We start from the raw sequence: 14,681 nt of genomic DNA, 5'->3' as shown, positions 1-14,681 counted from the left end.
TGGTACTGAAAGTATTTTTATTAGAGTCCAGCACGAAACTATAATAGGGGAAAGCACTAGAGTTCTATCAGAACAATCTGGAAGAAGTGCTTTTAAATTCTCAAAGAGAGGCGGCTTTTATTATTCACGAGGATGATTCATATTTTCCCCATAGGAAGGGGCTTAGCATTCTTAACCGCATAGTTTGTGAAGCTTTGGGCTGCATGGCCCCTAGCTCTGGCTGGATGATGAGAGAGGATTTGGATGTCTCTGTGCAAGGCATTTACCTGAAAAAATTCATTTAGCTTCTCAAGGTTTCTGTGTCTTCACTGGGAAAAAAAAAATCATCATTCATAATAATTCTTCTAATAGCTCCTATTGAATCTGGTCCAATGATAAAGGAATACCGTACCTTTATCTGTTTAAGAACATCACTGGGCTAACACACACACATGCACACGCGCACACACACACGCACACACACACACACACACACACACACACACTTTTAGGAAATTATTAAAGAACTGTAGTATGTGGCAAGTAGAATGTTCAAAAGTTCCTAGAGCAGCCCAGAAAGTCATCGAAGCTTTTTGCTCAATGGCAAAAAAAAAGCTGCAAAGTGTTCCTTTTCGTGGACACCAGCTTGCATGACCATCACTCTGTTAGAGGCTCTTCGGGCCCTTCCCCACTGTATTCCTTTGTGTTTAGCAACCATATTCCACCGTGGAGCATCCTGGCTGGAACATTGGCTTCATTTGCTTATCCAGTAGAATGTAGCTGGGCGGCCCAGGAACCAGAGAACATGCACTCTGACAGTGGGGATACTGTCACAGAGTCTCTGAGTGAAATGCCCATTGCTTGATAGCAGCCTACGGACTTATTAAAAATGATGTTACTCTTGCTGGGTGCAGGTGGCTGATGCCTAGAATCTGTCTACGCCAGAGGTTGAGATCTGAGGATCATGGTTCAAAGCCAGCCTGGACAGAAAAGTCTGTGAGACTCTTATCTCCAGTTAGCTGCCCAAATGCCAGAAGTGGAACTGTAACTCACAGTGGTAGAGCACTAGCTAGCATTGAAAGCACCAAAACTTAGGGACAAGGCCCAAGCCCTGAGTTCAAGCTTTAAGACTGGCATAAAAAATTATGTCAGTATTAAATTCTTTAGTTCAACATCAATAAATAATATTATAATTTGCGCCCTATGGCATACCATAACAAAAATAATGGAGGGAATTTAAGACTTTGAATGAAGTTACAAAGGTAATTATGAAGATTTGTAACATTAGAAGCACCAAGATTAGTGTAGACCAAAAAAGAGATTATGAAATGAGAGGAAGAAGGAGAATAACATAATTGTTTTAAATAAAACAATTGATAAATTATTTAGATCATATGTAAGCAGTGGACTTAGATGTAACACTTTTTAAAGTCCCACTGTGTATGTATTTATGTATACACATACTTAGAGTTTCTTGTTTAGCTTTGCTAAATGTTTGCTTTTCATTTTAATGATAACACATTCCAGATTTTAGAGAAACTATTTTTATATTTTAGAAAATTTTCAAAATACAATGAGTTAGCTATTTGAGTTTATGGAACTTAATTGCATTGAATATGTGTGTCATGGGATTTGGTAGAATTTCAAAAAAATTTGAGTGAGGTCAATAAATATGTCCTACTTACCAAGGACAGAAAATCATTTATATTTTGCATGTTTTGGCTTTAAGTGTTTCAATGAAATGTAATTGAAGATGAGAATGTCAGGGCATTACATTCTTCTCTTACTTTGAATTAGAAAAAATAGAATTGGGGTATTTATTAAATTCTCAAGTGTCGCCGCACTTAACAATGATTTGTTTTGAAGACAAGACTTCTGCTCAGTATTTACCGCTGCTGTAAATTGGATTACAAATAAGTAATTCTATGAATAAGTATTTGCATATATCGACTTTTCACTCTAGGAATTTGTCAGTTCAGAGACAGAATACAACAGAGGAGTTGGGTTTTCTTTGTAGTAAGACAAACCTTGTCTTAAACCCTGACTGTTGTGTGGTTTCTGTGGGACTGGGTCCACTTGCTGTAACCTTACACCACAAGGCCTGTCATGAGAGTTAAATGTGCTGCCTGGATTCAGGATAACTATCATTAGGTAAGTGTTCAGTAATTGGACTGTTTGCCTACTAAGTGCTTCCCCTTTCCCCTGGATTGCATTGCAGGAGGGATTCTGGATGGATGGCTGCTGGAAGCCCATTGCGATAGCTGGCTCTTCTTCAATACATAAGGACGTATACTGGCATTGAGTAATGAGAATTTCGGTAAGAAAAAAAATAGAATAGCATGTTACTTTTTTGTTGTTGCTGTTGGTCATGGGGCTTGAACTCAAGGCTTGGGGCTGTTCCTGAGCTCTTTTGTTCAAGACTAGTGCCCCACCACTTTGAGCCACAGTGCCACTTCTGGTTATCTCTCAGACTCTCCTGCCCAGGCTGGCTTTGAACTACAATCCTCAGATCTCAGCCTCCTGAGTAGCTATGATTAGAGGTATGAGCCACTAGAGCCCTGCTAGCATATTATTCTTGTTTATAAATGTTACTTGAGTCTCAGATGCCTCATAATACATTCTGAGATTATACAGTGGAGATTTGGGATGTCACTAATGTCTGTACACAAAAGGATTGTCTTTATTTTGAAAATAAATGGCATAGGTTTCAGAAAACAAGATGAACCATCTTGTAATGCTCTTTGAGCCATTCAAAATGCATTAGTCCACCCCTTATATTTCTCTAAATAAATGCATTTGGGAATGAGACCTGGGGATTACTTATCTCTTCAGCAGAGACTCAGTGAAACACAGTGCTTCATATTTTTTCTTTCTTTTATTTTTTTAAACAAAACTAAGAGCTTTGAGAACACAAAAGAATACACAAAATATCACAACTCTGGAGGTTTCTAAGATAAATGATTTTCCCAAATCACTAGGAAACATTGTTTTGTAAAGGCCCTTAAGACAAAGTTATCTTTAGTCGGTTCCATTTCTACTCAATTTATCTCTGAAGGATAATATTATTAATTTTCATATAATTGCAGGAATTTAACATATAAGTAATGTACTTGTTATTAATTCGCACCATAATATATATATATATATATATATATATATGTACCTCTTAAGAAGGAGAGAAGGATGAAAGGAATTCAGAGGTAAGAGAACAGATTAATTGGCAACATTAGTAAATCACTAAATCACTGTAAACTTTATTAAATTATCATTGCTAGGCAGCAGGAGAAAAACTTATTAAAGAGTTTTGTGCAAAAGGAGGCAGCTTTAGAGATGGGAGAAAAGCCAAAAGAGATCAATCTTCGTTTCCTCAATTATGATAAAGGAAATAGCTGCCCCTTTGTATCCAGAAATAGGCTGTATTATTTGCCATCTAATGTTTGAACTAAAAGTGGATGACCATCTTTCTTATGATTGTATTTTTCAGAAACCACACCTGAGAAGTCCTTCCATCCAGTGCTACTTGTGTCTACTTTTAAACAGTCATTTTTTAACTGAGGCTGGCATACATGTCTTCATTTTAGGGTAATTGCATACATATCATCATATTAATGGCCACAATAGTCATCCTAAATTATCCACGCCACGAGGTTGCTGTGATTAGCTTGGTCTTGTCTCTTAGGTGCACTGTGTTTGGTGTAGGGTATAATACAGGGAAGATTATGGAGGTTCAGGGGAGATTAAGTGAACATCTGGTTATATCCCCAATGAATCTTCTTTCTCCCAAATAAACTGGACCCCTTGACAACTTACTGATTTCCGGGGTAGTCTTCCTGGCAGTAAAAAGTAGATGTTTAGTACTTGCTCATGTTCCTTTAACTGTTCTTGACTCCTCCTATACTTTGATTCTTACCTTCATTAAGTTTAAAACATTTCTTTAAGTAGGTCTTTGGTTTCTCCTAAAAAAAACAACCAGCTTTTTCTCCATGTCTATTACGTGGTTTCTTTTCTCTTAGCTGCAGCTAATGTATTGATGTCAATATGGAAATCAATACATATTGGTTGGCACTTTGCCCAGCCAGTTGTTACCTAATCTGACGTGTGGTTCTCTCAGTCCTTGTTTGTACCCTTGAGGTAAGAACCTCAGCTTCCCCCTGCAGGCAGGTTAGGGCTGACCGAGCTTCTGCCAGGAAGACCTTCGTGGCACTCTACCATCACTCCATAGTCACTTCATCAGTGCATCTTTTATCTGGATATTAAACTTCAGTTTTTACCCAAAGGACAATGTGTATGATCACTCGCAGTAGACTGAGCTATGTGTGTCATGCGTATGGAGAAAGCCTGGATGGGCGTAATGTGAGCATCGTGAGTCACACCTAACAAGAGGGCCACACGGTGATACGGAAGTGTTGCTGCTTTAACGTGTTCACTTATTTGCTCGGCCTGAAATTCTTAAAGAAATGTTAGTGATTTACTCAAGAGCATGTGTCGAGCGCTACCGCAGTTTCTGTTTCACTGTGACACGTGACACCAGGTTACTTACATACTAGGCCTTCAGTCAGGCATTTTTGGAAACCTCGGGTCTGGTCAACACTTGTCAACCTGAAGCGTCAGGGCTGTGCTGGTTGGTGTTTCTGTTCATCAGCAGGGTTCTGACATCCTCAGAGACAAGACTCACACTGCTGACTTCCCTCAGAATTTAAACGTTTTGATTGTCTGCTCAGCCTGTTTAGCAGTCACTCTCGTGATGGTTCAGCGTGCTGCTCTCTCCCCCCTTTCAGCTGTGTCAGTGCAGGGCTTCCTAGAACAGAGGCCAACTGGTGTGATGTAATACAGGATCTGAAAACCATCCAGCAACTTATCCAAGTGAGTACTCACTTTTCCATAACCTACCTGACAGGTTCGTTAGGAAGTATGTCTTTTCTTATGCTTTCTTGTGAGCAGTCATGAAATCTCCCTGGTAATGGTAATTTTTGTAGTATATTTGGATCCTACAAAACTTCAGAAGAAATCTTTTTTTTTGGGGGGGGTCAGTCGTAGGACTTGAACTCTGAGCCTGGGCACTGTCCCTCAGCTCTTCAGCTCAAGGCGAGCACTCCACCACTTGAGCCACAGTGCCACTTCTGTTTTTTCTGAGTGGTTTATTGGTGATAAGAGTCTCACAGACTTTCCTACCCAGGCTGGCTTTGAATCGCAGTCCTCAGATCTCAGCCTCCTGAGTAGCTAGGATTACAGGTGTGAGCCACCGTGCCTAGCCAGAAGAAATCTTTCTCCTACTGCATCTGGAGTTCAGTTATCTTTAAGATTTAACCTATCACTGGCCTAGCCTAAAAAGCTCTTGTTGATTTAGTTCAGACTTCTTTCTTTTATCTAGAGAAACCAGGTAGCTTGGTACCACCTGGAAAGGAACATGACCCCAGGAGAGAAAGTCTTATCTATGGAGTAGAGATCTCTTCTCCCACCCAGAGACACCAGGTGGCCTAGTAGAACCAGCAAACAATAAACAGCAAAACCCCACTCAAAAGAGCCATTGGAAAAGTGTTATTTATACCCATCCTCTACCTAAAGCAATAAGCCTGGTCCAGAAGGGCCTTCTGTCCCATTGGGAGACACAAAAAAGGATCGGTGCTTCAGTGGTATACCACAATACAGAAGCCATAATGACTGGAGACCAAGAAGATTAGAGTCACAACCAGGATGGATCAAATACTGGACGTACCTGACATGGATTTGAAAGCACCAATTACAAAAGTTCGCTGAAAAGTAATGAATTACCAGTACCATTAAAATAAAAGATATAGAAATCTTAGAAACAAGATATAAATAGAATCCAATGGAAATAACAGAACTATAAAATTTTAATGAGTAAAACACAAAATATGGTGGAAAGAGTCACTAGCAAAATGAATATGACAGATTGAAGAGAGTTCAATGGTAGAGAGTCTATGTGAGAAAAAGTTGGGGGTAAAAATAGTGTCTTTTCAGATGTCATTAATGAAGGTAAGATCAGATCATACGGCAGTGGAGGTTAATTGTAAAGGCAAGTGTCATAAATGGAATTAGAGGTGCAAACTATATAGTCATTAAAAGGCTGATAAAATGAAAATCAATCTTGTGCTCACAGATCTGAAAAATTACAGGAAACAAACCAGCCCTTCAAACACTCCACACTACCAAAATGTAACAAGAATAAAGTAGATAATTCAAGTATTCCTCAGCCAGCACAGACATTGAATTCATCATATATTCATCCTAAAGGAAACTCTAGACCCAGCCAATTTCACTGAAGCATTCGGCAAAAAAATTTTTTCAGGAAGAATTAAAATTTCACAGTCTCTTTCATAACATAAAAAGAGGGAAACTTTCCAACTTGTTTTAGGGGGCTTATTTTGTTCTGATGGTAAAATCAGATGGATTTGGTATTAAAAGTAAGACTAAAAACAATTTCCTCAATAAAATATTAACGATCAAATTTGGCAATAAGTTATATACCCTAGTCAAATAGGATTGATTCCACCTGTTGTTCAATATTTGAAAGCCAACAAATGTAAATACACACACACACACACACACACACACACACACACACACAATCTCCACAGCCTAAACAAGGAAACAATAGGATCATATCAATCGATTGAGAAAACACAGATTAAAAAAAATATGGGCTGAATGGTGTTCCCCATGGATTCATATGCTGGAATCCTGTCAGTGCCTCAGGATATAGGAAAAAAATAAATCATTTGCAATTATGAAATCCTAACGCTAAAACCTGTTGAGATTGTTTCGGGAAGTGGGAGAGGCAAAAGGGAGAGAGGACCAAAGCGGTGAGACTGACTGGACTGGATTGTAAACTTGTGGAAATGAAACAGCCAAGCCCCTCCCCCGCCTGGGTAGCGAATGTAGAAACAGAGTATTCGTCAGCACAGAGGTGGCCAGAGGTTACAAGGAGTAGGAGGGGGAATGTGTGGATGGTGGGTTAGTAGCTAAGGCATGGAGTACTTTTTCATATTATCTCATTTTATTTCCTTTCAGGCTATACACATTGATGCTACTTTATATACTGAGAGTGATGTTCATGTGAGTACAATTTGATTTTTACAAAACTGATGGTGTTTCACCTTTCAAAAGCATAACTTTTATTATTTAACTGAAATGCACATAGGTTTCAAATTTCATTTTCCACGTACACTTCTGATATATAAACTGTGATTGTTAAGTTTGTAGAAATTGGGAAAGGAAAACTATTCAAATACTATTTTTGTAATTGTGCCCCAAAGCAAAATAGTAGAAAAGAAACTCACCTTAGTCTATCAATATAAAAAAAATCTATTACACATTTTCATAATGCAGTGAAACTGCGATGAAATTAGATGCTTGAATCGGGTTAACCGATCCAATGCTATCCAACCTATCAACCATTTCCTGTGCTGTGGAGTATGGATGTTCTAATCACAGCTTCTATAAATTGCCTACGGGTGCCTATAATCTATATTTTGCATAGATCTTGACATTTTTCAGGAGAGCATTCAGAACAGAAACACAATCCACACAACTTATGAGAATTCAAAAATGATGAACCTGTTTCATTAATACGCTGACATTACCTAAGGCCGATCATGGTGGTACTCTTTTCTCTCTGGAATATTACTAAGACCAAGAAATAAATCTCCAGTTTCACTGAAGGGAAGACAAACTCTGTATAGAGTGTGTGTGTGTGTGTGTGTGTGTGTGTGTGTGTGTGTGTATGTATAAAATAGTGTCCTCTTTGCTATTTCTCAACTAGAATATATCTGAAATATTTTACAAACACCAGAGAAAAGCCGTAGGCAGAAACGAGGGGGAAATGGATGTTTCTCTCTCAGTGGGCAGGGCTGCTCCTGAAAGCTCTGTCTTCTCTGGCATCAGCAGGCTGTCTGATTTTCTTTGCGTTTTTTTCCTAAGCGTTCAGATCTTGCGATGGCCTTCTTGCATGAAGGCAGCCTCACAACTCAGAGGTGCAGAGGCATTTGCTAGACTCAGGCATCCACTCGGCCTCTTCTTCCCGGTGTCACCGGGGATGGCACTAAGTTTTCAGAACCTCCATTTCGTTCCTGCTAAGTTGCTTAGAGAGTCTACCTTGCAGTCCCGGGCAGCCGCGGTGCCGCCATGCTGCATTCCTTCAATAGTTCATCTACTTCGTGAGAGTTGTTACATGTTTGCAAGGACCAGGTTCTGTGCTAGCAACCAGGGACCCAAATAAGTCATAGGCAGGGTTCTAGTCAGATTTCTAGTCTTTGAGTTCAGGTTTCTGTTGGATGACTGTTGTAGGAAATGGATTGTCCTGGCACCTTTTAGAGATCTCCTCCTTCTTTGGCTAGCCGGGAGGTAGGGTGCTACGTCTGCTTTAATTTTTCCCAGAATTCTGTCTGCTGCTGGAGCTTCGGGAGGTACGGGAACAGGATGATGAGCAGCTACCATGGTGAAATGTTAACATTCGATCTGATTCCAAAAATTCTTTCAGACGTACTTCTGGATTGGCATTTGAGAGTCGGGGGGTGGGGGAGATACCATTATTGTTCTTTCCACAGATGAAACACTTTGGCTGAGAAAAGGTCATTCAGTCTGTCCAGGTTTTTGACATAATAGCACCATCCTTGAAAGGGGAGAAATTCCTAGGTATTATTTTTAAAGATATGCAGATCTTTATAAAGCATCTGGACTGATGTTTTAAAAATGAGAATGACATTGATGTGAAAATGAGTGAGAATCTTCTGTTTTAATTTTAGTTGATTGTAAAGATGCCATGCAGAGGGGTTACAGTTACAGGAGTAAGGCAATGAGTACATAGATCTTTGTAACATTTTCTTTTCTTTAGCCCAAGTGCAAAGTGACCGCGATGAGATGCTTCCTGCTGGAGTTTCAAGTCATTTCACATGAGTCTAGAAATGTGAACATTAGTGAAACAGTGCACAATCTCATCATCCTGGCCAACAGCAGCCTGTCTTCTAACGGGGTGAGTTCTCTGCTGGTCAAGCTGGCTTGACTGGGAGAAATGGCCCATAGACAAACAGATCTTCTGCATTCAGTGTCAGAGGAGAGAGGATTCAGTGTGAGTCCAGTGGCCTCCCAAAGGGACACTCGCATGGATGCGCTCACAACCTACAACTGCCCAATGAGATATTTGTTGAAGGCATTTGCTGACCTGTGTCACTGTGCTTCTGTGCTAGAGTCTAGTGGCAAACCAGAGACGCAGGTGTAGTAGAGACGCTAGCTCAATTGCATAAGGTTCAACACCAGTAATAGTGAGCCATAGATAACTCGCATTGATTGAGTTACTACTGCCTGCCAGATTCTATTGGTTAGGCTTTAATAAATCCTTTAATTCCTATACTGTGTCTACAAAACCATTCTACTCCTTTGTCTTTTTCCTCTGATTTCTTCTCTTCTTCTTCCTCCTCTTCCTGGTTTTCGTTGTCCTCCTCAATCTCTTCCTTCTTTTGATTTAGTGATTCTTACTTCTGTTTGAAGGTAGACAAAACTAGGACACTGTGAGCTTGAGTCATTTGTTCCTACTGGGAAAACAGGAGGCGTCGGTCTACTCGAGCAGTGTCTCTCCAAAGTTTGACCTCTCACCTGAAAAGTTACATGTTGAAAATAACAAAAGCACTGATAATCTGAATATACCATCAGGGCTTCGCAGCAACACAAACAGGAAAGCTTTCTGGGAGCAAACACCAAGGACTCTCAGCATGTGCAGGAAGTAAGTGATGCGAAAGCCCTGAAATGAAAGAATTATGGCTTTCCGTCGCCAAACAAAGACAGGCAGAAAGGAGTTTAACAACCATACAAAGCATAGTAAAATGACCTCCTCTAATGCATACTTCTTGGCCTGGAGGATGCAGTATGAAAACAGACAGAATCCACACTCAGCTGGCCCATCAGCGAGTGAATAAGCTGGTGGTTTCTGAAGTCTGGTGCATACGGAAGGCAGGACAGGGGTCCAGGGGTCTAGCATAGAGAAGCTTGGTGTGTGATGACACAGAGAGGCCATGGCCTGGGGACCCAGGCCACTGAGGCCCAGGCAGCCGCAGTGCAGCGCAGACCCCAGATCCTGTGAGCTGTGCATGCTGGTTGTGCCCTACCAATGTCTTTGCGTAAGCTGTGCGCTGGGGTCCCTCCTCCACTTTGTTCCCCATCACCTTCTCTTTCCTTACGGAGGTTTGTCTGGTTTCCTCCACTATTCCTGGCCGTGCTAGCTCCGTCAGTGGCAGGGACCCATGCTTCAGTGACAAGGCCGGTGGCCGTCATGCAAAGTGGATGTTCAGAGCCATGCCGGCGTGGCTCTGTGCAGAAGTGCAGGAGGGGTGGGCGGGCCTACATGGTCAGATAGTCCGGATGTGACTTACTATCTCTCCCTTCCTCTCTGACACGAGTATCTTCCGGATCAAATAGGATGGCCGTCTATGGAGCAGGACAGCGTCTGGCAGACAGTCTGCACCTGATAGATGTTGGTGAATCTATCTTCCGTGTGCTTAATGGATGCAAAAATCTAATTTCATTTTTTTTTCTGGCACAGCCTTTCCACTTCAGATGATTTCTAACAAGGTTATTCATAATCATTGTATTTGCAGTATTCTTGTTATCCATGAGACTGTGTTGGAATTTACAATTTGGGGAAATCACCTCAACAGTCATTCAACCAAGGATTAGATGGTCACTATGTGCCAGGCCTTGCTCTAAACAAACACACACAGCTTTTCCCTCTCCTGGAAGAGCTTAGGACTAGTGACATAAAAAGAGAAAAGGTCTGGTATGAATCTAACACATGAATACGGTGAGAGACTTAAGTGAGGATTTGTTAGGTAGAGTCAGTGCGACGAGCGGAGCCTGGAGCCTGGCAGCATCTCCTGCAGGAGTGAACACCTGAGCGTAACAGAGAGAAAAAAACAAGAGCATCCGGGCCTCCAGTATTATGATGTGTTCGTGGTGGGAGGGAGGCAGTGGCTCACGCTGTAATCCTCACTCCTTAGAAGGCTGAGACGTGAGGATCCCCACCGGAAGCTGGCTGGGGCAGGAGAATCCTTGAGATTCTTATCTTCCATTTATCACCAAAAAGCTGGAAGTGAAGTTGTAGCTCAAGTAAGAGACTGCTAGCTGTGAGAAGAGAAACAAAACACCAACAGAAAACCTCAGGGACAACACTCAGGCCCTGAGTTCAAGCCTCAGGAATGGCAAATAAATAAATTAACATACATACATACATACTACATACATGCATGACATAGGTCATGTACCACACAGAGAAGCAAAGACTTTGTGCTCAGAGTAGGCAACAACAAGAAATCACTGTCAGGCTCTGAACGAGAAGTCCGTAGTTCATGAGCTAGGGCTTTTATTTTCAATAATCTGAATCCATTTCAGGAAAGATAAGCTCCTATGGCATCTCCCAATTCTCTTTTGTCATTCTTCTTCTTTATAGGACACTAATTAGCCAACATCTCTTGTCTAAAGGGCTGACCATATGGTTCAAATAACATAATATTCCCAGGAAAGAAATATATTAGGCTTGCCAATCTAATTCCTTCCTTTTCAATTTGGCAGAATATCACGGAATCGGGGTGCAGAGAATGCGAGGAACTGGAGGAGAAGAACATCAACGAATTTCTGCAGAGTTTCGAACATATTGTACAAATGTTCATCAACCCTTCCTGACTGCAGCGGACGGGCGTCTATGTCTCTACCATTAGCAAACGTCTTTCTGCTGTGGAGAGGCCGGGTACACAGCATTGGGACACGCTGCCAGACCAGTCTTCCAAGCGAGAAAGCGATCAGGATCGCATATCACATGCATGCTAGGGATGAAGACAGATAAAGGTCTGAGAAGCATGCTGTCTAGGAACTGTTCTCAGACTTATTTTGCCCATTTATTTTTAATTTATTATCGACGTTGTATGTGTTTGTAATATATTATAAGATCGTGAATAAAAGTATACCTGTTTTATCCATGGAAATTGCATGGATATTCTACTGCTTCTAAGCATCTGGGGTCCTCTGGTGCCAAGGTAAGGAAAGTCCCGGCCCCAGGCTGCAGCCCCATAGCTGATTTGCATGTTTCTTCTCCCCCTGGGAGATGGGCCCTGCCAGCCCGCTGCTTCTCCAGTCAGCATAGATCCCAGAGAAGGAACGTGCTTTCCACAAGAAAAGGGGGGCGTGTCCATGGACCAGTGCTTGGCCACAATCAGTTACTGATAAGGAAGTGAATGCTGCGGAGTAAAGCACTTGAGATGGAAGAAGGCCACTGCAGTCTCTGGGATACCATGTGTATCAGTAAATCAGTCATAAATCTTCAATGACAGGCAGACGATGTATAGAGAAAGTATGGCTGTGATAGGTTTATATATCCTGTTTTCCTCAGCAGTTGCTTATTTTTTTTTTTTACCAACAAAACCCCCTTGCTTATTACTTGGAGTTTATTGTATCTAACAGAAATCATTCTCTAGCTGATTACCGACGGCTCACACGTGTAGTTCTGGTGACTTGGGAGGCTGAGATGGAGAGGATTGAGGTTTGAAACTCACCTCGAGCAAAATAAGTTCGTGAGATCCTTTCTCCACCCATAATCGGCACAGTGGAGCTCGCCTGTCAACCCTGCCTACGTGGAGGGTGGGGTTGGAGTACCGCTGCCGCTGCACAGCGCAGCACAGCCAGAAAAGTCCTCGGGACTCCATCTTCAAGGAGGGGAGCCGGGTGGGAGGCCAGCAAAGACAGGAAGCCCCAAAGTGGGTGGATTTCATGCCCGCATGAGAAGCAAGACGGGATCCTAGAAATACCCAGTGAAAACTAGAGATGGGGATATGGTTCAATGGTTCAGGGCCCTGTTGACCCAGCCTCAGTGTTTCCAAAAGAGGAAGGAATTGTTTATGGTTTGCTTTAGTTGTTTAGGACGTTTTTGCACTAGTCTGACTAAAATGATCATGCGTGGTAGCTGTACTGTTGGTGAGGAGTAGAAAATAAACTCTAAACTGGTCTCCTCCAGTGATGCACGTGAGCCCTCCTTCGGTGTTTGTGGGCATTGGAAGAAGGAAACTCCTAAAGCCAGATGTATTTTTTTTTTCACTTTGGTTCTACCAAAACCTACCCAAGGTAGGTTTTGCAATTTGCAATATTTTTCTTGTGCTCCAACTTAGAATTCTAAGTAAATATTACTTACTCTGAGTCAATTCAGCTGGGTTTAGTAAGCTTTGGACACTGACCTGCAACTTCTTACACCACAAGGGTAACATGAGAGACAAAGCAATCATTTGCAGCAAGCTAAATTGTACCTCCTACTCCCGCGCTCTTAACAACATCTGTCTTTCGTTTGCATTTCAAAATCTACATTGTCCTTTCTGATGAGCCACTCCAATACCATTTTTCTAGAGGGTATTCTATTTACAACTCATCCACTGCTCTAAATGCTGAAAACACTTGCCATCTATCCCATATACTAAAGAAAGCCCAAGATCCTACTTTCATCCAGTAAAGGTAAGCCGAGCCCAAATTAGATTTAAAGTCCTTGGTCATATTGGTGAATTATAGTCTAGCATTTTTTAAATTCCCAGCAAAGAAAAGATGTATGAGAGAATATTATCTCTGCATTCTCTCTGGCAGTAAACAATAAAGACTAGAAGGCAGAGACATGAAAACACAAGCAGAGCCAGGACATAATTTGTGAGCCAAGAGACTCTTAAAGCCCAGCAACAAGTCTAGTTTTATATAATCTCCTTCTTTGTCTGAGAAGAGTGAAGAGATAGACTTAATTTGTTTTCCTCTGTTGTTGTTGTAAAGAGGGACTTATATATTTTAATGAGTTACTCTTTATGACCATCAAACTCAATAGCTCATAAAGTCAAACCAACATACACAAAATGAAAATAGAAAGTAATATATGTTTATTCCATACTCTGTCCCCATCCAACCTGCAAAGAGCAGAGAACACAATATGGTCCCTTTTCTGTTGTTGCAGGCTGAAGCTCTCCGCAGACAGCGTAGGTCATAGGTAACACGCATGCCCTATATCGGGGTAAATCTCATTTCCATATAGATTTGTGTCAATGTTTCCAGATGTGTCTGACGGCTGAATTGTGGGATTTACTATGGAAGCAAGTTATGATAGGTAAATGTAGCTATCCTTAAGCATGTTGCCTAATCATAATTGTGAACTCTAGCAGAGACAACACTGACTCATTAGTGGGGGGTCAAAATTTCACCTGTGTCTCACTTCTTCCATCCTGCATTGTGAAATACGATAGCTTGGAGGGGGAAAAATGGTTTTTGCAAACTGTGTCATCCCTTTCAAAATGCCATCGTCCCAGGCTCCAGCATCGCCAGCCGAGTCGTCTATCTTCACCACCGTGCTCACCTTTCCGTGAGCCAAGTCACTGTTTGAGTCGCACTGGAATCCGATATATTGCAAAGACGCCCCGTGAGCAGGATGCGAGGTGCTGCCACGGAGGCTGCAGCCCGTCCCCGTGCAGTTCCCAGTCCAGCAGGAAGGTCGCAGGGGCAAAGCAGTCACCCAAGTGCACCTTGCCTTGCCTTTAGTTCTGTAACAGGGACGGGGGGAGGATCGGGCTCGTTCCAAGTGTCAGGGAGAAATTCTCTGAGCAAGGGATCGCTGTGCTTACCTATGCCTCACACGTTGTCGAACTCATGGTCTCAATGATTAGTGAATGATCTAGGGG

At 41.8% G+C, this 14,681-nt stretch overlaps 1 protein-coding gene across 5 annotated transcripts in view; it reads left to right on the top strand.

Moving 5' to 3' along the window:
• The window catches only part of Il15 (interleukin 15), a 54,294-nt gene extending 42,325 nt beyond the window's left edge, over positions 1-11,969 (top strand). For 4 of the 5 annotated variants that reach the window (XM_013029486.1, XM_013029487.1, XM_013029488.1 and 1 more), the window contains exons 2-7: positions 2,198-2,296; positions 3,464-3,561; positions 4,701-4,842; positions 7,012-7,056; positions 8,834-8,971; positions 11,560-11,969. In XM_013029486.1, coding sequence (XP_012884940.1) covers positions 2,285-2,296; positions 3,464-3,561; positions 4,701-4,842; positions 7,012-7,056; positions 8,834-8,971; positions 11,560-11,670 — 546 coding nt within the window. In that variant the 5' untranslated portion in view covers positions 2,198-2,284 and the 3' untranslated portion in view covers positions 11,671-11,969. The remainder of the gene's footprint in view (positions 1-2,197; positions 2,297-3,463; positions 3,562-4,700; positions 4,843-7,011; positions 7,057-8,833; positions 8,972-11,559) is intronic. The other variant, XM_013029490.1, reaches the window with a different exon arrangement.
• The last annotated feature ends 2,712 nt before the right edge of the window (positions 11,970-14,681 follow it).

The sequence above is a fragment of the Dipodomys ordii genome, unplaced genomic scaffold (genome assembly GCF_000151885.1).
Source record: "Dipodomys ordii isolate 6190 unplaced genomic scaffold, Dord_2.0 Scaffold119, whole genome shotgun sequence".
NCBI classification, from domain to species: domain Eukaryota; kingdom Metazoa; phylum Chordata; class Mammalia; order Rodentia; family Heteromyidae; genus Dipodomys; species Dipodomys ordii.
Note: the sequence above shows the minus strand (reverse complement) of the source record. Positions and strands in the feature narration are given on the sequence as shown.